Source organism: Ranitomeya variabilis, chromosome 6 (assembly GCF_051348905.1).
Source record: "Ranitomeya variabilis isolate aRanVar5 chromosome 6, aRanVar5.hap1, whole genome shotgun sequence".
In the NCBI taxonomy this organism is placed as follows: Eukaryota; Metazoa; Chordata; class Amphibia; order Anura; family Dendrobatidae; genus Ranitomeya; species Ranitomeya variabilis.
The window spans coordinates 82,152,709-82,174,755 of NC_135237.1; the positions used below are offsets into that span (position 1 = coordinate 82,152,709).

At 40.3% G+C, this 22,047-nt stretch overlaps 1 protein-coding gene across 3 annotated transcripts in view; it reads right to left on the reverse strand.

The window, feature by feature from the left end:
• The window catches only part of LOC143781839 (ATP-dependent translocase ABCB1-like), a 576,903-nt gene that overhangs the window by 10,647 nt on the left and 544,209 nt on the right, over window positions 1-22,047 (reverse strand). For all 3 annotated transcript variants that reach the window (XM_077268724.1, XM_077268723.1, XM_077268725.1), the window contains 2 exons: window positions 16,407-16,563; window positions 864-1,061 (listed from right to left, as the gene is read on the reverse strand). In XM_077268724.1, coding sequence (XP_077124839.1) covers window positions 864-1,061; window positions 16,407-16,563 — 355 coding nt within the window. The remainder of the gene's footprint in view (window positions 1-863; window positions 1,062-16,406; window positions 16,564-22,047) is intronic.

Genomic DNA, 22,047 nt, shown 5'->3' on the forward strand with positions numbered 1-22,047 from the left:
AAAAACGCATCCTGCAAGCACTTTTGCAGGATGCGTTTTTTCGGCAAAACGACGCATTGCGACGAATTGCAGTTAACGCCAGTGTGAAAGTAGCCTGAGGCAAGGCCAACAAACTCAATTAGAGATACAGTATACCTTTCTGCAGAGTATGGTATTGTTTTCTTAGCACACAGCTGAGAGAGAATTGTTCCTAATGACCACTCAAATAATATATTCTTAATCAAAATCATTCATCTCCCAATGCAAATTAGGTTTTCTAACAAAATGTACAAACTTTTTAGCGCTTGCAATCAACCAGTCAAACAAGACCAATTTAAATAGGTTAACACATTGAATATAACAAGTGGTTTCTCCAAATTCAACGCAATAATTAAAGCCAGAGATGAGCAGATCTATCCCTAGAGTCTGAAATTCGCTATTTCATGCAAATTTGAACATTTTGAGATTTGACTGGAGGTTTGCAAATAAAACTTGCCATGCACCATTTCCTACACTGCTGAAGCATTAGAAAGCAGGCAAATGTGATTTTGCATTGCGGCGCAGACCTTCCAATAATTCCCTGCAGCTATGGCATGTTACGGATTATCATGATGGTCATTATTGGTGCATTGACATATACAGTAATTGCATTATGGGAGCTTGGCATGTGTAGCTTGATGTCTGAATAATCGTCTATGTCCAGAACTCCCGCGCAAGTCAGTGGAGAGAGTTGAACTTTTAGATCAGCTGAGATCTAGTGTAATTACTTCTATCCATATCTAGAATTATCTGCACACAAAAGGATTTTGCACTGTGGGATTTTACTCTAGACTAATAAAGTATTGTTCTATTACATTGCACATATACTGTAACAAAAAGATTACCACGTGTCCTTCTGATGGGTCATAAAATCTCTCCAATAGCTGAATCACTGTACTTTTTCCACAGCCGCTGCTTCCAACTAATGCAAGAGTTTGACCTCTAGAAACTTTGATGTTAAATCTCTGAAGAATCTGAATATTTTGTCTTGTTGGATAAACAAACTGGATGTTTTTAAACTCAATATTTCCTTCCATTTGGTCCTTTAAAACAAATATTGCAATGATCATACAGAAACATAGTCTTTCTGGCAATACTGTAACAGTATCATTGTACTGTAGAAAGCAGACAGCATATACTCTATAATGTTCAGACCCATAATAAACCTCAAAGCTAAGTTTCCATGGTGAGTTTTTGGTGAGTTTTTTTTCCTCCTGCGAATTTCCCTGCACCACATAACAGTTCTAGAAAAGCGAAAGGGATCTATAGAAATCTCATATCCTCTGTGCATTTTCTTACGCTGTAGGTGTGATTTTGAAATCTGCAACATGTACATTCCTCATGTTCAATATGCTTTTCTATTTGCAGATTTTCCACATAGACTTGAATGAGATTAGGAAAATCGACCAGATTAAAGACACTAGTAACTTAAATTAGCTAATCGGTACAGAAATGTGCCAGAAAATTTGTAACAACAAAAATGCACCAAATACCCATCTTGGAAACATAGCCTACAGGGTTTTTTCAGAATTGGGAAAACAAAGAGTCTCTTTAATTCTGGAAAAAGTTACCAAGTCTGTCCTGAGGAAGAGGACTAGAACGCTAATGCCACCTATAGGAAGTAGCGATCCTAAATGTCAATATCAACTCTCTAATGAGCCTTGTCACATGACTTCAGGGAAAATGAAGATCGGTCTCAGGAGCGCAGAAAGAAGACTCGAACACCAGGTTGTATTTGAACCACAACGCGTTTCAACCATAACACCATCTTCATCCACCTGATGAAGACGGTGTTATCCGTTGAAATGCGTTGTGGTTCAAAAACAACCTTGTGTTCGAGTCTTTTTTCTGCGCTCCTGAGACCGATCTTCATTTTCCCTGCTATCGCGTCCTCCACTGGAGGTGTTTGGCTGGAAGCTGCACCTTTTCTTCCCTCTTCCCTCTCTGGGTCTACCTCCTGGCGCTCCACTACTAAACCGCCTTTTACTATAATCCATTTGTCACATGACTTGTCTTTTATCCTAAGTCATGTGGCAAGGCTTGTTAAAGAGTCAATACTAATTTTTAGTATGGCTACTTCCAATAGGTGGCGCTAGAGTTCTAGTCCTCTTCCTCTCTGAAGAGACAATTTACATGTCTGTCCCGTAGGTTTGCATCCTGATTCAAGTGTATAGAACTGATGTGCAATACCAGACATATGCCAGGTGCTATTTCTATGAGAAAAAGAAAGCTGACACTTATTTCTAATTCTGGACAATCCATTAATCCTTTACAATGAGCATCTATATTTCAGCCCCATCTTATTTTAAATCCAACGTATTGTGCTTTTTAATTTTAATACAATTCAGAGTGGCTCAACCCCTGACACATAGCTCTAAGTCTCTTGCTTTCATTAAAGGAAATTTATCAGCACATTTTTGCTATGTAACATAAGAGCAGCATGATATTGGGGCATAGATCCTGATTCTATTAATTTGTCATTTACTAGGCTGTATTTTGAGGTTTCAATAAAATCTGTATATTTACAGCAAGAAATGATCACTACAGGACTAGGTGTTTTGTGCCTCTTGGTCTAACCTGACTCCAACATTGATTATCAATTTTTTGTCAATAAATATACAATGTATACAGAGATCTGCCAGTCAGTAGTGTGGACGGCGTTATACAGAGCTCAGGATTACGAGCACTGCTAGATCTGTAGCATAAAACTGTGATTCTACCTCACCTGCTGCACACATTAAACTAAGTAATACATTGCTGGAATCAGGATCTTGACCCCTACATCATGCTGCTGACAGATTACATAGAAAAACTCTGCTGACAGATTCACTTCAACCCCTTAAGGACATGGGGTATCTCAGTTTTTGCGTTTTCGCTTTTTGCTCCTCGTCTTCCCAGAGCCAAAACTTTGTTATTTCTCCATCAATATGGCCCTGTGAGGGCTTATTTTTTGCAGAACAAGTTTTACTTTTGAACGGCACCATTTATTTTACCATATTGTGTACTGGAAAACAGGAAAAAAATTCAAACTGCGGTGAAATTGCAAAAAAGTGCAATTCCACAATTGTTTTTTGGATTTTTTTTTTACGATATTCACTAAATGCTAAAACTGATGTAATATAATGATTCTCCAGGTCATTACGAGTTCATAGATACCAAACATGTCTAGGTTCTTTTTATTCAAGTGGTAAAAAAAATATTAAAAGTTAGTAAAAAAAAATCACCATTTTCCAAGACCTGAAGCATATACATTTTTTGGGATCTGGGTCTGGGTGAGGGCTTACTTTTTGTGCCCCAATCTGATGTTTTATTGATACTATTTTGGTGTAGACACGATGTTTTGATCACCTGTTATTGCTTTTTATTGCAATGTTGCAGCAACCAAAAAAAAATGTGATTCTGACATTTTGATTTTTTTCTCGCTACGCCGTTTACCAATCAGATTATTTCCTTTTATATATTCATATATCGGGCGATTTTGAACCCGGCAACACCAAATATGTGTATTTTTAAATTTTTTTCATTGCTTTATTTTGATTGGGGCGAATGGGGTGATTTCAACTTTTACATATTTTTTATATTTTTAAAAACATTTTGTTTTTATTTTTTACTTGCTTCAATAGTTTCCATGAGAAACTAGAAGCTGCCATCATCTGATCGCTTGTGCTACACACAGCAGGGCTGCAGCCCTGCTCTATGTAGCAGAAATGCTCACTTGCTATGAGCGCCGACTGCTGGGATGGCAACACGGATGAAAAGCATCAATACAAGTCTTTGAAAATCACAAACAGCACATAGATGGCATCAGTATGGAGTCCATGTGCTGTGTATGATTAATGTTGCAAAGGGCAAGAGAAGCTTTAGAATTTTCTTATTGATCTACTATTAGGTCCAAAAATAGTTGGACAGTAAAACAAGTTTTGCCATTTTAGCTGTTTATTAAAACATATTAAATATACAGTTGTATAATCAATAGGGGTTTAAAGTGCAGACTCTCAGCTTTATTGACAGCTAATTTGATGTTATTCAAAAGGGTTTACTAATTACAGCTCTATAATATACAGCTGCCTTTTTTTTAAATGGACTTAAAATAATTAGACAATTATCTTAATAGGCTGCTGAGCTTATTCCTCCATTAATTCATCATGAATTAGGTACGTAAAAGGTCTAGAGATGATTCCAGATATGACATTTGCATTTGGAAGCTGTTGGTTTTAACCCACAACCAGCAGTCAAAGGAGATCTCAATGTAAGAAAAACAGACCATCATCAGTCTGAAAAAGAAGAAGTCCATCAGAAATGTTAGGAGTGGCAAAATCAACAGTTTGGTACATTCTGCAAAAAGAGATTGCACTGGTTAGCTTTGGAACTGAAAAAGGCCTAGAAGACAACAGTGTTGGATGTGTAAGAGGAGGTGAGCAGATCAGACGTGCACAGAAGAAGATGATGCAGCCAAAGTGAAGGGGCCACAGTAAGGAGTGTGCACCAGTGAGCCATAGCACGGTCATAGATAGGACCCACGTGGCACCAGAATGGATCCAGATCCCAAACTATGCCAGTTAAGGCCTGAAGATCCAATCCATGCCGGTGAAGATCCAGAATTCCAACTACGCTCGTCAAGACCCCAACCCCAGATCTGTGCCTGTGAAAAACCAGAGCCCAAATAATGCTCAACAGGAGCCAGGGCCCAGCCCTCATCCCCTTGGATCTGTCAAGCGCCGAAGATCTGTGAGGAGACTCCACCAGAGAGAGAACACCTGCGGTTGTGGACAGACGACATGAGTGAGCCAGGATAATGCTTCCAGCACTAACGTACAGTACAGAGGTTGGCCTGGAGTAGGAGAGCGGACCAGGTGGGGGAGGCTCAAGGGGTTGGGATAGACTTTGTCCAGAGGACTTGCAAACTAGCTGAACAAGCCGGACACCCCCGCTACGGCCATTGTGTAGGAGGAGTCAGCACAGTGTCACCCCTGTTAGAGGGATATAGATATAATCTTTGAGAGACTTCCTCAATGTGTAAAATAAGCACTGAAACTTGTCAAATATAATGTATTGTAAAAGCTAATTGTCAATATCCTGTTTCATAATGTTTGTTTTCATAAGTGTTGTATATTGGAGGAAACAAATTGTTCATTGACTGATCCTGCCTCATGTCCATCTTCATGTTGCATTCTACCACCAGCATTGCCGATGATCTCAGAATCCTCTTCATGGTGAAGAAAAACCCCTGAACAACATCCACCCAAGTGGAGAACAGTCTCCAGGATGTAGGTGTTTCAGTATCTAAGTCTATGCTTCTCTTAATACATCCTAAAATTGTGTTTGCTTTTTTTGATGCTGAATCACACTATTAGCTCACATGCAGTCTGTGGTCTCTTCGTATACCAAAGTCTTTTTCACACATGCGGTTGCTTAAGGTACCGTCACATTTAGCGACGCTGCAGCGATCTAGACAACGATGCCGATCGCTGCAGCGTCGCTGTGTGGTCGCTGGAGAGCTGTCACACAGACAGCTCTCCAGCGACCAATGATGCCGAAGTCCCCGGGTAACCAGGGTAAACATCGGGTTACTAAGCGCAGGGCCGCGCTTAGTAACCTGATGTTTACCCTGGTTACCAGTTTAAATGTAAAAAAAACCAAACACTACATACTTATATTCCGGTGTCTGTCGGGTCCCCCGGCATTCTGCTTCCCTGCACTGTAAGCGCCGGCCATAAAGCAGAGCGGTGACGTCACAGCTGTGCGCTGTTTTACGGCCAGCCGGCGCTGACACAGTGCAGGGAAGCAGAACGCCGGGGGACCCGACAGACACCAGAATGTAAGTATGTAGTGTTTGGTTTTTTTTACATTTACACTGGTAACCAGGGTAAATATCGGGTTACTAAGCGCGGCCCTGCGCTTAGTAACCCGATGTTTACCTTGGTTACCAGTGAAGACATCGCTGAATCTGCGTCACACACGCCGACTCAGCGATGTCTGTGGGAGATCCAGCGACGAAATAAGGTGCTGGCCTTCTAGCTCTGACCAACGATGTCACAGCAGGATCCTGATCGCTGCTGCGTGTCAAACACAACGATATCGCTATCCAGGATGCTGCAACGTCACGGATCGCTAGCGATATTGTTGTTAAGTTGTTCAGTGTGAAGGTACCTTTAGTTCTTGTCCTCCCATTCTGTAGATGTAGTTTTTGTTTTTCTTTCCCAGGTGTAGAATTTTGCATTTCTCCTTGTCCATTGTTCAAGCTTATCTAGATCCTTCTGAATCCATTTTCTGTCTTCTCTAGTGTTAGCAATCCCTCCTAGCTTTGCATTTTCTGCAAATTTCATCGGTTTACCTTCAATTTCCTCATCTAGATCATTTATAAAAAATGTTGAACAACACTGGGGCCAGGACAGAGCCTTGTAGTACCCCACTTCAAACACTCTTCCAATTGGATGTGCAATCGTTTACTACCACTCTTTGAGCACTGTCACTGAGACATTTATCAATCCACCTAACCATGGCCTTGACAATCCCATACTAGGTAAATTTTTCAATTTTTAATAAGGAAAGTATGAGAAACTTTATCAAATACTTTGCTGAAGTCGAGATATAATATGTCTACCACTTTTTCCTAATCCAACCAGCCAGTGCTCCTATCATAGAAGGAAATTAGATTAGCCTGACATGACTTGTTTGCTACAAACCCATGCTGGTTCTGGTTATTTTTTGTATTTTTATTCAAGCACTCACATACTTGTTGCTTAACCCCTTTCTGCCATCTGACGTACTATCCCATCGAGGTGACCTGGGACTTAATTCCCAGGGATGGGATAGTACGTCATCACCGATCAGCCGTGCTCATGGGGGGGAACGCGGTCGATCATGGCCGGGTGTCAGCTGATTATTACAGCTGGCATCTGGCACTATGTGAACATTAACCCCTGGAACAGTGCGATCAAACATGATCGCAGAGTTCCGGCAGCATAGGGAAGCATCACGCAGGGAGGGGGCTCCCTGCGTGCTTCCCTGAGACCCTCGGAACAACACAATGCGATCGCGTTGTTCCAAGCATCTCCTCCTTCCTCCTCCCTGCAGGCTCCAGATCCAAGATGGCCGTGGGGGGTCTTCTTGGTCCTGCAAGGAGGCGACTTGCAAGCGCCTGCTGAGAGCAGGCGCCGGCAAGCCTCCTGAACTGCCTGTCAGATCGCTGATCTGACACAGTGCTTTGCAAAGTGTCAGATCAGCAATCTGACACTATATATTCATTTCGCCCCTGGGGCAATGTTATAAAGTAAAAAAAAAATACTAAAATGTGTTAAAAAAAAATAAATTCCTAAAAAAAGAAAAAATATATATTGTTCCAATAAATACATTTCTTTATGTAAATAAAAAAAAAACAATAAAAGTACACATATTTAGTATTGCCTCATCTGTAACGACCCGACATATAAAACTGTCCCACTAGTTAACCCCTTCAGTGAACACCGTAAAAAAAAAAACGAGGCGAAAAACAATGCTTTATCATCATACAGCCGAACAAAAAGTGGAATAACACGCTATCAAAAAGACAGATATAAATAAATATAATACCGCTGAAAACGTCATCTTGTCCCTCAAACAAGCCACCATACAGCATTATCAGTGAAAAAATAAAAAAGTTATAGCCCTCAGAATAAAGCGATGCAAAAATAATTATTTTTTCTATAAAATAGTTTTTATTGTATAAAAGCGCCAAAACATAACAATAGATATAAATGAGGTATCGCTCTAATCGTACTGACCCAAAGAATAAAACTGCTTTATCAATTTTAACAAACGCGGAACAGTAAAAACGCCCCCCCCCCCAAAAGAAATTCATGAATTGCTGGTTTTTGTTCATTCGCCTAACAAAAATCGGAATAAAAAGTGATCAAAAAACGTTATGTGCCCGAAAAATGGTACCAATAAAAACATCAACTCGTCCAGCAAAAATTAAAACCTCACACGACTCTGTGGACCAAAATATTATTAAATTATAGCTCTCAAAATGTGACGCAAAAACTATTTTTTGCAATAAAAAGCGTCTTTTAGTGTGTGACAGCTGCCAAACATAAAAACCAGCTATAAAAACCCGCTATAAATAGTAAATTAAACCCCCTTTATTTAATAAAATTAAAAAAAATGTATTTATTTCCATTTTCCCATTGGGGCTAAAGTTAGGGTTGGGGCTAAAGTTAGGGTTAGGGTTTGAATTACATTTACGTTTGGGATTAGGGTTGGGATTAGGGTTAGGGGTGTTTCAGGGTTAAGGGTGTGGTTAGGGTTATGGTTGGGATCAGGGTTAGGGGTGTGTTGGAGTTAGGGTGTGGTTAGGGTTGGGATTAGGGTAAGGGGTGTGTTCGGTTAGGGATGTGGTTAGGGTTGGGATTAGGGTTAGGGGGGTGCTTGGGTTAGGGGTGTGGTTATGGTTAGGGTTGGGATTAGGGCTGTGTTGGGGTTAGGGTTGGAGTTAGAATTGAGGGGTTTCCACTGTTAAGACACATCAGGGGCTCTCTAAATGCAACAAGGCATCCGATCTCAATTCCAGCCAATTCTGCGTTGAAAAAGTAAAACAGTGCTCCTTCCCTTCCGAGCTCTCCCGTATGCCCAAACAGGGGTTTACCCCAACATATGTGGTATCAGCGTACTCAGGACAAATTGGACAACAACTTTTGGGGTACAATTTCTGTTGTTACCCTTGGTAAAATACAAATTTGGGAGCTAAAAAATCATTTTTGTGGGAAAAAAAGATTTTTTATTTTCACGGCTCTGTGTTATAATCTGTAGTAAAAAACAGGGGGGTTCAAAGTTCTCACAACACATCTAGATAATTTCCTTGGGGAGTCTAGTTTCCCATATGGGGTCACTTGTGGGGGATTTCTACTGTTTAGGTACATCATGGGCTCTGTAAATGCAACGAGACACCCGCAGACCATTCCATCTAAGTCTGCATTCCAAACGGCGCTCCTTCCCTTCCAAACTCTGCCATGTGCCCAAACGGTCATTCCCTCCACATATGGGGTATCAGTGTACTCAGGACAAATTGGACAACAACTTTTGGGGTCCAATTTTTCCTGTTACCCTTGGGAAAATACAAAACTTGGGGATAAAAAATAATTTTTGTGGGAAAAAAAGATTTTTTTTTTCATGGCTCTGCGTTATAAACTGTAGTGAAACACTTGGGAGTTCAAAGTTCTCACAATGTATCTGGATAAGTTCCTTGGGGGGTCTAGTTTCCAAAAATGGGGTCACTTGGGGGCTTCTACTGTTTAGGTACATCAGGGGCTCTGCAAATGCAACATGACGCCTGCAGACCATTCCAGCTAAGTCTGCATTCCAAACGGCGCTCCTTCCCTTCCGAGCTCTGCCATGTGCCCAAACAGTGGTTTACCTCCACATATGGGGTATCAGCCTACTCAGGACAAATTGCACAACAACTGTTGGTGTCCAATTTCTCCTGTTACCCTTGGTAAAATAAATCAAATTGGATCTGAAGTAAATTTTTTGTGAAAAAAAGTTATATGTTCATTTTTTTTAAACATTCCAAAAATTCCTGTGAAACACCTGAAGGGTTAATAAACTTCCGGAATGTGATTTTGAGCACCTTGAGGGGTGCAGTTTTTAGAATGGTGTCACCCTTGGGTATTTCCTATCATATAGACCCCTAAGAGTTACTTCAAATGTGATGTGGTCCCTTAAAAAAAAGCTGTTATAAAAATGAGAAATTGCTGGTCAACTTTTAACCCTTATAACTCCCTAACAAAAAAAAGTTGGTTCCAAAATTGTGTTGATGTAAAGTAGACATGTGAGAAATGTTACTTTTTAAGCATTCTCTGTGATTTAAGGGCATGAAAATTCAAAGTTGGAAATTTGCGAAATTTTCAAAATTTTCACCAAATTTCCATTTTTTTCACAAATATATGCAAGTAATGTCAAGGAAATTTTACCACTAACATAAAGTACAATATGTCCTGAGAAAACTTTGTCAGAATCACTGGGATCCATGCAAGCGTTCCAGAGTTATAACCTCATAAAGGGACACTGGTCAGAATTGTAAAAATTGGTCCGGTCATTAAGATGCAAACCACCCTTGGGGGTTAAGGGGTTAATAATTTGATCAAAGATTGTTCCTGGTGTAGAAGTAAGACTCACTGGCCTGACATTTGGCTATCTTGGTATCAATGACACACCAGTTTTTTGTGTACATGGAAAAACTTGGGCATCTGGATGAGGCCTTATGGATAAATTTAAAGGGCTTGTCCTATGAATAGATATTGATATGAAACCTATTAGCTTATTCATGCAGCCTAAACCACATGGGCTATTAAGCAGCAGGGTCACAGTGTGATGACATATACAGATATCTGTTCCCTAACAATAAACATTTTAGCTGTTTTGTGAATATTTTAATAAAGATGATTTTTTTTAATCTTGATCAACCCTTTTTTAAGATATAAGAATATTTACGAGGAAAAATTGGTAAGTGGAGAATAACATACACAGGGGATGAATGGATTTAAAAGTCTGTCTTTTTCAGATGGTGCTTAATCTAGTAAATCCTTGAAGGGTGTGACAACATGACCTTTTACATGAAAAGCCATGAGAATGGATGCTATTTTGAAGGCTTAAATTTTGTTTCTGGGGTAAGCTGAAACACAGCCACAACCAACACCAAAGGACATGGAAAGGATCTGGTTTCACATTCCAAGTCTTGCTCATCTGTATTATTTACTGTTTCTGTCAGAAACAATCATTAGCTCGTCTTAATTTAAAATTACAAGACTACCCTTAGACAAAATTTTTAGATTTTCTCAACGTCATCTGAAATCATCAATTAACATTGTAAATGTTTCCCAGAAAGCAAATTTAATCGTAAAGTATATCAATTTTCTTATTGTTATATTTCTCTCTGTTTACAGCTCAATAAAAATAAAATTTGAAGAATCCCAACTAACATGTCAGAACACAAGGTAAAAATAATAATATTAAATTGTAGAATTTTTTTATACAGTAAATTGAATTAATTATTTTGTTGTAGAACTGGACCATTTAATAAAAAATAGATTGTCAGATTTAATGTAAAGTTCACTTTATTTCTAACGTGCAGCATTTTTCAGTTCTCTGAATACATATGATAATATTAATAGGAATGTATCAACTAGATATTTTTTAATTAGTCAAACCCAGATTTTAAAATACATACGGTACTTTTTTTCAAAAGTGTTTGTATTTTCTCAATATAGATTTTTTGTTCTGTTCTGTGAAAAAAAATGTGTATGACCATTATGCCTGAGCTTCTGTTCTGTTATTTACAGCAATTTACAGCAGGCACATGATCGAATATAAGACACTACAGTCAGAAAATGACCTGTTACCATTTATGTTAAAATATTTGAGTTTTTATAGTTAAACTTCCATTTACCGCTTCTTGCTTTAGCCAATTTTGTTTTTTTTCAGTTATTTTTATACATGTATAGTTGTTTTTTTTATTTAAAGGGAACCTATCATCCTCTCAGGGCCTATTAAGGTAAAAGAGCCACTTTCTGCATCACTGAGGCTGCATTCTGTGAAGGTGGCCTTTTTAGTTTTTCATCCCTAATAACACTGAAATATTCACTTTTATAAATTGCGCACGATGCCTGTATTGAGTCCGGGGGGTAAGTTTTCTCCCCCTGACTCACCCGCTTCTCAGCCGTCCATCATCCCCTCAGTGCACCGCCTCCTCTGTGTTTCCTCACATCACCGGTGCCTGTGCTGTGCTCTCATTTTTCAGGCATGCGCCGTGTGTGCTGCCCTGGAACTCACATCAGCTTATGTACTGATATGGCGCCTACGTGTAGCGGAGGCCCGAGATCCCAGCCCGCAGTGTGTTATGATTTATGCCCACATCAAACTCAGGGACCCAACATATGACGTAGCAGTTCATAATATGTCATGAAGGGGTTAAAGGTAATCTGTGAGGAGCATGATATAAGAACAGAGATCTTGATTCCAGTGATGTGTCACTTACTTGTCTGCTAAGTGTAGTTTTGGCAAAATCATTGTTTTCTCTGTTATAGATGTATGTATGAGACATGGGAGTCTGGATCACGTGGGCCCGCGTGTTTCCGGTTCCGGATGGCGGCGGGACTGCTGTGGTTGGCGTTGTTTGCTGGCGGCGGCTTCCTCGCTGCAGCTCGGTGCCGGATCACGTGTTTCACACGTGTTTCCGGTTCCGGCTGGCGGCGTCTTCGCCGTGGTTGGCATCCTCTGCTGACGGCGGTGTCCTTGCTGCTGCCTGGGGCCGGGTCACGTGTATTTTACGTGTTTCCGGTTCCGGCTGGCGGCGATGGCGCCGTGGTTGGCGGCGAACGCAGGTGATGGTACTCTGCGGGGTTCATTGACTGTTGGCCACGTATTTAAGATGGCTGTTTTCACTTGGTCCCCCACGCCCCCTGAGGAAGGAGCAGCGTTGCCGCTCCGAAACGCGCGTCGGGGTGGGTCCTGGGTCCCCCATTTGCTGCACACACCAGGTATGGTACATATACTTCTGTTTGCACCTATTTAGGTGTTTGATATCAGGCCTGTTCTACTTTATTAACTATTTTTTCTATTTATATGGGCTGGTATCTTATTATTACTGAGTGCTGCTGTGTGTGTTAGCTATGGGTGGTACCACAGGCCCCTATGTGTACAGTGTACTGTGGTTCAGTGTTTCACCACCCTTACCTTTGTCCTTTGTGCCTATACATTTATACTGTTTTTTAAAAGGTATATTAATAAAGTGATATTTTACGGGATATAACTGCGTTCTTGTGGTGTTTAGATACACACCAAATACGGTAATTCTTATGGCTACTTCACAATTTAAACAGGACCTATATACCACAGGGGGGAATCATATAACCAATAGATAGTCGGTTCAACAGCCTGGATCAAATAACAATCATCTGTCTGTCATGATTCACATAAAAGTATTGAGATAAACACATTGATGGACATTGATGAACGATTGAAAAAAAGCATATCTGGATGTTATCCCAAAAACTTAGCTTCCAGCCACAGCCTCGATGCGTTTCCCCGTCATACGGTTCATCAGGAGGCACAATATGGAACCAGCTTCTCCTTAGATGCAGGTGTCACAATTGAAAGACAGACCTGTCTTTGAGCTTTTGTCGAAATCCGTCAATTTTTGAAAAAACAGGATCCAGCAAATTTTTTTGCTGGTTCCTGTTTTTTCCCATAGACTTGTATTAGCGATGGATTGTGATGGATGGCCATCTGTTTCATCCGTCGTGCACTGAATCCGTCGGAAAATTGTTGTCCGTCGGGCAGAGAAAACGTTCAGAGGAACGTTTTTTCTGCACGTCGGAAAATCGCTCAGCGACGAATCCTACGCTGCCCGTCGTTGGTTATAATGGAAGCCTATGGATGCAGGAACCGTCGCTGACTGTCAAAAGCAGGAATCCAGCGACGGGTTCAGTCTTGTGAAACTGAGCATGCATGGAAGAATTTCCAAATTCGTAGAAAATCTTGGCGTAGAAATTAGTCAATTGCTGAACGTTTTCGATCCTATCAGGACCTTCCTCAGAGCAACTTTTGACTTTATCTGGAATGTAAGGTCAATGTGTATGACCTGGTAAAGAGCCTTTCTGTTGTGCTAAGATAACGCATTTCCCACAGCGTTACAGCACGCTAAGGGTATGTGCACACGTTCAGGATTTCTTGCAGAAATTTCCTGAAGAAAACCGGAAATTTTCTGCAAGAAATCCGCATTTTTTTTTTTGCGTTTTTTTTCCGTTTTTTTCGCGTTTTTTTAGCATGGAATGCTAAAGTTTTCCAAGAGATCTGTAGCATCGCTTGGAAAACTGACTGACAGGTTGGTCACACTTGTCAAACATACTGTTTGACAAGTGTGACCAACTTTTTACTATAGATGCAGCTTATGCAGCATCTATAGTAAAAGATAGAATGTTTAAAAATAATAAAAAAAATAAAAAAAAAGGTTATACTCACCCAGACATCTCCTCAGCGGCGTCCGTTCCTCTTCCTATAGCTGGTCTGTGCGCGCAGGACCTTCCGTGACGTCACGGTCACGTGAGCGGTCACATGACCGCTCACGACCAATCACAGGACAGTGACGTCATCGGCAAGGTCCTTCACCGCACATCAGCTACAGGAACCGAAGCGACAGCATGCATTGGAGGCGGGAAGACATCGAGGGTGAGTATAGGACTATTTTTTATTTTAATTCTTATTTTTTGACCACTTATATGGTGCCCAGTGCGTGGAGGAGAGTCTCCTCTCCTCCACCCTGGGTACCAACCGCACATAATCTGCTTACTTCCCGCATCGTGGGCACAGCCCCATGCGGGAAGTAAGCAGATCAATGGACCCCTAGGTGTGCGGAATCCCCTGCAATTCCGCATTTTAATGAACATGTTGCTTTTTTTTCCGCGATGCGATTTTTTCGCGGAAAAAAAGGCTACATTTGCACAAAAAATGCGGAATACACTTAAAATAATGGGAGGCATATGTAAGCATTTTTTTCGCGTTTTTATCACGTTTTTATAGCGAAAAAACGCGAAAAAAACGCGAAAAATACTTAACGTGTGCACATGGCCTAACAGCTCTGGAGCCGCGCACCACACACAGCGTGAGCCAATCTTCCCCTAGAGACATAGAGCGCTCCTTGTTATGGACCACATGTACCGCATATAAAGTTGGTGATAAAGTTGGTGATATCTTATCACAACAGAAAGGCTCTTTACCAGGTCATACACACTGACCTTACATTCCAGATAAAGTCAAAAGTTGCTCTGAGGAAGGTCCTGATAGGATCGAACACGTTCAGCAATTGACTAATTTCTCTGGATGTTAAATAAAAACTTTAGAAAATATTATAAAACTTTTGAGTGCCAAGTTTTTCTATGAATTTTTCATTGAGGGTCGGATACCCTACTTGAGCACCTATGCCTTTTTTCTGAGTGCCTTGTATATATTCTATATACGGAAGAATTTCCAGTCAGGGAAATTCTCTCTCGCGCTCTCTCTCTTTTTTCTATTGATGCTGCCTATTCATATATATATATATGAATATATAATAAGATATAATGTTAGAAATAAAAAAATTTAAAAAAATGCTGCCGGGAGCATCGCGAGCATCGGTAACACTGTGCGGGACGCCGGAAGGTAAGAATATTGCGATTTTTAATTTTTTCTATTATTTTTAACCTGGGTTGTGTTGTGTATGTGTTTTCGCAGCGTAAAACCACTGCGAAGACACATAGACAACAGGTGCACATAGCCCTGACGGGTCCATCAGAAAAACGGGCCCAGTACACCCGTTTTTTATAATCTGCACAGGATCCGTCATTTTAACATTTTGACGGATCCTGTGCAAAAACGGAAGTGTGAAAGAAGCCTAAGGCGTTTTTTCCCATAGACTTGTATTAACGATGTATCGTGACGCATGGCCACACGTTTTGTCCATCGCGCACTGGATCCTGTGCAATTTGACGGCACGTTCAATTATAAGTTTTTTGTCAGTGTCGGAAAAACATGCAACGACGCATCCTGCGGCATACATCATTGGCTATAATGGCAGCCTATGGACGCAGGATGCGTCGTTGCCTGTGAAAAGTAGGAATCCTGCGACGTATTGCGTTTTTCTTATTCTGAGCATGCCTGGAAGGAATTTCTACTCTGGGGAAATATTCTCTCTCTCTCTCTCTCTCTCTCCAGAAATTTACACCTACGAATTTAGGCACTTCGTCATTCGACAGATCCGTCAAGAAACTGGATGCGTTGGATCCGTTTTTCTTTATTTTCCTGACATCCTTCGATACGTCACAACAACGCATTGTGATGGCCGCTGAATGACGGAAGTGTGCAAGAAGCCTATCCCCCTCTCTTATGTTCCCTTCCCTGTGTCTCCTTTCTCCTCCCTACTCCCCTCTCCTTAGAGGATAACGGGCTGTGTCACATGACATCTGCAGTATGTTTCCTACAAGCAAGGCGAACTTGAACTGCTTTTTCATAGTGAATGACACATTTAGGAGACAGTGGGAGGGAAAGAGGTGTCTGATAAATGGGGAAGGAAGCTGATTTCTCTGCTAAGATGCATTACAAAGTTTTGCAACTTTCTGGTAACCGCCTGTACTAGTAATTTATGTTGCTTGTTGAAAGTACAGCTCATTTTTAACTTATTATGAACCTTTGGGCATCCCAAACCCATAGTGTTTGATAATCCAGCACCTTGGTGGTCAAAAGCATCCAAGATCATCATATTTTTATCACATTTATATTGCCATAACACATTACACTGCTTTTTATGATTGTATTAATGTACACCAGTCCCTGTCCCTAAAGCATTACATAATATGCTAAAAAGACAAATATGTATTTACCAAAATGGCTTCTTCTTCACTGTTGACGTCAATAGGGGGTCTTCTATCCAGCAGCTGAAAAATGCATTCCGCTGCTAATTTTATTTTTCCAAAATCTATTGTAAAACCTTCAGACTGCCCCACTTGTATTGCAGAAATTGCAATTGCCTGACTTATTCTAGAAGAAGACACATTAAATGTAATCCATCAATAACATTTTAACATAAAAGTACTGGTAATGCATACTGTAATAACAAATATTTACCTCTTCTTGCCTTTATCCATAGAGTCTCGTGAACAGTCCTACAATTTATTTCCATTAAAAAAAAAACATTTTTTTACACTGCATAACAGTTATCCGGCTACAGAACTTGCTGGATATTGCATATTCTGTGATATGACTTGCATTTATTTATGAAAAAAACAGAAATTTGTCGAAAATTTGGAAAATTTTGCAATTTTCCAACTTTGAATTTTCATGCCCTTAAATCACTGAGATATGTCAAATAGTTGATAAGAAACATTTCCCACATGTTTACTTTACATCAGCACAATTTTGGAACCAACATTTTTTTGTTAGGATGTTATGAGGGTTAAAAGTTGACCAGCAATTTTTCATTTTTCCAACAAAATTTACAAAACCATTTTTTAGGGACCACATCACATTTGATGTAACTTTGAGGGGTCTGTATGATAGAAAATACTCAAAAGTGAAATCATTCAAAAAATTGCACCCCTCAAGGTGCTCAAAACCACATTCAGGAAGTTTATTAAACCTTCAGGTGCTTCACAAGAATTTTTGGAATGTGAAAAAAAGGAACATTTAACTTTTTTTCCCAAAAAATTTACTTCAGATACATTTTTCAATTTGACAAGGGTAACAGGAAAAAAATGTACCACAACATTTGTTGTGTAATTTTTCCTGAGCATGCCGATACCCCATATGAGGAAGGAAACCATTGTTTGGGTGCATGGCAGAGCTCGGAAGGGAAGAAGCACCATTTGACTTTTTGAATGTAAAATTTCCTGGAATCATTAGCGGATGTCATGTCCCATTTAGAGAACCCCTGATATGCCTACACATAGGAAACCCCCTAAAAGTGACCCCATTTTGGAAACTCGACCTCTTACGGAATGTATTTAGATGTGTGGTGAATAACTTGAACCCCCAGATGCTTCACAGAAGTTTATAACGTTGCGCTATGAAAATAATAAAATCACATTTTCCCCACAAAAATGTTATTTTAGCACCAAATTTTGCATTTTAATAAGGTTAACAGGAGAAATTGCACAATACAATTTGTTGTGCAATTTATCCTTAGTATGCCAGTACCCCATATGTGGGGGAATACTAATTTTGAGGCACAATGCAAAGCTCAGAACGGAAAAGGTGGCATATTGGAGTTCAGATTTTGCTGGAATGTTTCAGGGTACTATGTCACATTGCACATGCCCCTGAGGTGCCAGAACAACAGAAACCCCCTATATGTTAACACAATTTAGAAACTACACTCCCCAATTAATTCATCTAGGGGTGCAGTGATCATATTGACACCACATGTGCCTCACATAATTTGATACTATTGAGTGGTGAAGAAAGAATACATTTTAATTTTTATTACTAAAATTATGTTTTAGTCCACAGTATTTAATTTTTCTTAGGGCTAATAGGAGTTCTTTTTACAACAAACTCATTTTTCCTGCCTGCGCCAATACCCTACATGTACGAGAAATATTTTTCAGGCACAGTGCAGAGCTCAGAAGGCAAGGAGCTCCAGATTTTACTGTTATGGTTAGCCTATGAGGTGCCAGAACAGCAGAACCCCCCACAAGTGACCCCAATTTACAAACTACACCTCTCAATGAATTCATCTAGGGGTGCAGTGATCATATTGACACCACTGGCATGTCACAGAACTTTATACCATTAGGCAGTGAAGATAAAATAACTCCATTTTTACCACCAAAATTTTGTTTCACACAAGAAGTGGATAAAAATGGCACCATTATTTGTCCCACAATTTCTACTGAATGTGGCAATACCCCATATGTGGTTCTACAGTAAGCGCTGCGGAATATGTTGGCGCTATATAAATAAAAAATTATTATTACAGTACTACTTAGCCATATGGAATGACTCGGGAGGAATAGAGCGCTATTTGCCTCCTGGAGCGCAGATTTTCCTAGAACAGTTTGAGGACGACATATACAGAGCCCCTAATTGATAAAAGAGCAGAATCCCCCCCTCAAGTGACCCCATTTTGGAAATTATACCTCTGTGGGAATTTATCTACAGGTGTGGTGACAAATTTGTCTACATGGGTATTTTCCAGAAACAAGCAACAATGAATGTTGCCAAGTGAAAATGGCAAACTGTTGTTATTGTGACCAGTACGCTGTAGTGACCAGTACGTTGAAATCACCAACACGTTATGCCCAGCCCGTGCTTCTGGAGACATGCACCTGTAAGTTAGGTAGTCTTTCATCGCTTCAGAAATATCAAACATGTGGATGCTATATGTGAATTAGGTACATTGTGGGGATCAGAAGGGAGGGGGCATTTGGATTTGCGAGTGCAGAATTTGCTGATTTTCTTTTGAAGGGTTATGGTGACATTTTTCTTTTCCAGAGGCTTTGTACTACCAGTAACGTGGAAGCCCCCTATATTTACATTAACAGATGACAGACCTGAATGAGGGCTTGCTTTTTTGTGGAAATGGAGTTGAAGCTTTTATTGGTAACATTTTGCATAACATTAGGTTTCACAGTTATCCATAGCTCTACGCTGAGCACTTACTTTGGGGTTTCCATCTAAATCTCTGAGTTACATGATTCAGATGAAACCCCAGAAGGATCCATTCACTATAATGAGGCCGCAGAGTTACTCTGGACTCCGTATGACCTCTGTTCAGCAGTGCACTTTTTAGGATTGAATAAAAGATGACACTGCCGGATCACAGGTCAGATGGCGTCCACAGTGCCTCCATTTGCCTCATTATGGGGAATCTCCTATATTCACATCTGAATCACATATTTCAGAGATTTACATGACAGACCTGGTGTAAGAGCTCAGCGCATAGCGCAGGATAAATATGCGCTGAGCCTTACTGTGATCTTTGGGAGGCAGAATGAAAAAATCAAGAGCAGGTGAAGATTTGGTTTTATTTATTTTTTACGCCGTACCTCATGCGCTTTAAGTGATTAGGCGACTTTATTCTTAGGGTCGGTGCAATTACAGTGATACCAGATTTATATTTTATGACTGGCTGCTGTCACACACTAAAAGACACTTTTTATTGCAAAAAATAGTTTTTTGCATCACCATACTTTGAGAGCTGTGATTTTTATTTATTTTGGCCCAGAGTCATGTGAGGGCTAGTGTTGACTATAACTATAACAATTACCCAATAGCTGCCTCGGGAACCTGGATACCTGGACCGCTGCCCATAATCAGCTGTTCAGAGCCATAGCTGCATGTGTCATGGCTATGTGAAAGTCACAACACATGCATGGAGAGCCTGATGTTGGAGCATCCCCATACTGTGCAAACTGTCAGCTCTACACTGACAGGGAAAGTTACTGATCATGCACTGCCCATGATCAAGCAACTTTACTAGCTCTGGTGACCTGTATGTCGTCATGACGACATTGGGTCATCATGGCAACAAACGGGACCCCGCATCAAGCCACGGGTTCTCCAATCCAAAGGCAGAGGGGCTGTCATCCCCTCTGTCATTAAGAACTTTTGATCAGGTCATTTGGATGTTTTTTGTTGTCATTATGATTTAAAAAGAGAAAACACAGTAGTTTGACAATAAATGGTTTCACCCAACCATTAATATTCTCTGAAAAAAGGCCAAGAAAGCAAAAATTCTGGCAGGGTATGTAAACTTTTGAGCACAACTGTATGTCAGTGACATCTTTACATCTATTCTATGTGTACAGTATATATCTATTCTATTCTAACCTGTTACTCTGTGATTTTACTGTATGCATTGGATGAATTGGCAGCTTTCATTATATATACAGTACAGACCAAAAGTTTGGACACACCTCATTTAAAGATTTTTCTGCATTTTCATGACTATGAAAATTGTACATTCACACTGAAGGCATCAAAACTATGAATTAACACATGTGGAATTATATACTTAACAAAAAAGTGTGAAACAACTGAAATTATGTCTTATATTCTAGGTTCTTCAAAGTAGCCACCTTTTGCTTTGATGACTGCTTTGCACACTCTTGGCATTCTCTTGATGAGCTTCAAGAGGTAGTCACCGGGAATGGTTTTCACTGCACAGGTGTGCCCTGTAAGGTTTAATAAGGGATTTCTTGCCTTATAAATGGTGTTGGGACCATCAGTTGTGTTGTGCAGAAGTCTGGTGGATGCACAGCTGATAGTCCTACTGAATAGACTGTAGCAGCCACGTACAGTAAAATACAGCAGGGCACGACAGGATAGAATAAATGGATTGCATACAGTAAATACACTTGGAATAGATAGATATACTGATGTCAGTGACATATGCAATTAGTATAGTGTAGCTTACGCGCGCTGACATCAGATAGGTGAAGTGAGTTCATTGGCTGTGAACTCCTAGGACCTTTCTGACAGCACCGTGAGCATGAGAACTTTGTCATGCTCACGGTGCCATCACACAGGTAATAGGTAATAAGACACTGGGTAGCAGTAGCAGGCGCTGCTCAGTGTCTCTGCTGAATTACACAGTAGACAGCAGGGGAACATTTATAAGATTATCTCAGCACAGGAACATTTTTTTTAACACATCCAATTGTGCAGTTGTGCAACTTATTTTTATTCTTAAATCTATTAATTAAAATGTGCTTTGTGGGAAAACCCCCTTAACCTCTTCCGACATGCACCGTGCATATGCTGCGCTGCAGAAGCTGCATTCCCACAACTAGTATATGTATGGCGGCATGATCGCGTGGCCTCACACTGAGCACCGCGGCAATCGGGTGCTGGTGTCAGCTCTATGTGACAACTGACATCCCGATGCAGCACCTACGATCAGTGCTAGCACCAATCGTGGGTATTTAACTCATCTGATGCTGCTTTCAGTAGTGACAGCGACTTAGAGGAATAGAGGAGCATCACGTAGGGAGTGCGCTTCCATCAGGACAACACAATGCGATCTCGTTGTCCTGATGGTCTCCATAGACACCCCTGGCCCAAAGATGGCCATGGGGTCTATCCGAGTCCTGCAGGGAAACTGGCGTCCCAGTGCCTGCAGAGAGCAGGACCTGAGACACCTCCTTCCCTGTCTGTTAGATGCGGATCTGATACTCTGCATTGCAATGTAAAAAAGTTTAAAAAATATTAGAAAGTGTAAAAATATTTGAAAGAATCTCCAAATAAATAAAAAAGAGACAAATTTTTTAGCAATAAATACATGTATTTATGTAAATAAAAAAATTAACAATAAAAGTACACATATTTGGTATCATCGCACCTGTAACAACCTATCCCACTAGTTAACCCCTTCAGTAAATACCTTGAAAAGATAAAAAAAGAGGCAAAAAGCAATGCTTTATCATCATACTGCCAAACAAAAAGTGCCACAAAATGCAATCAAAAAGACGAATGTAACTAAAAATGGTACCGCTAAAAGCGCCAAAGCATAAAAAAGTATAAATT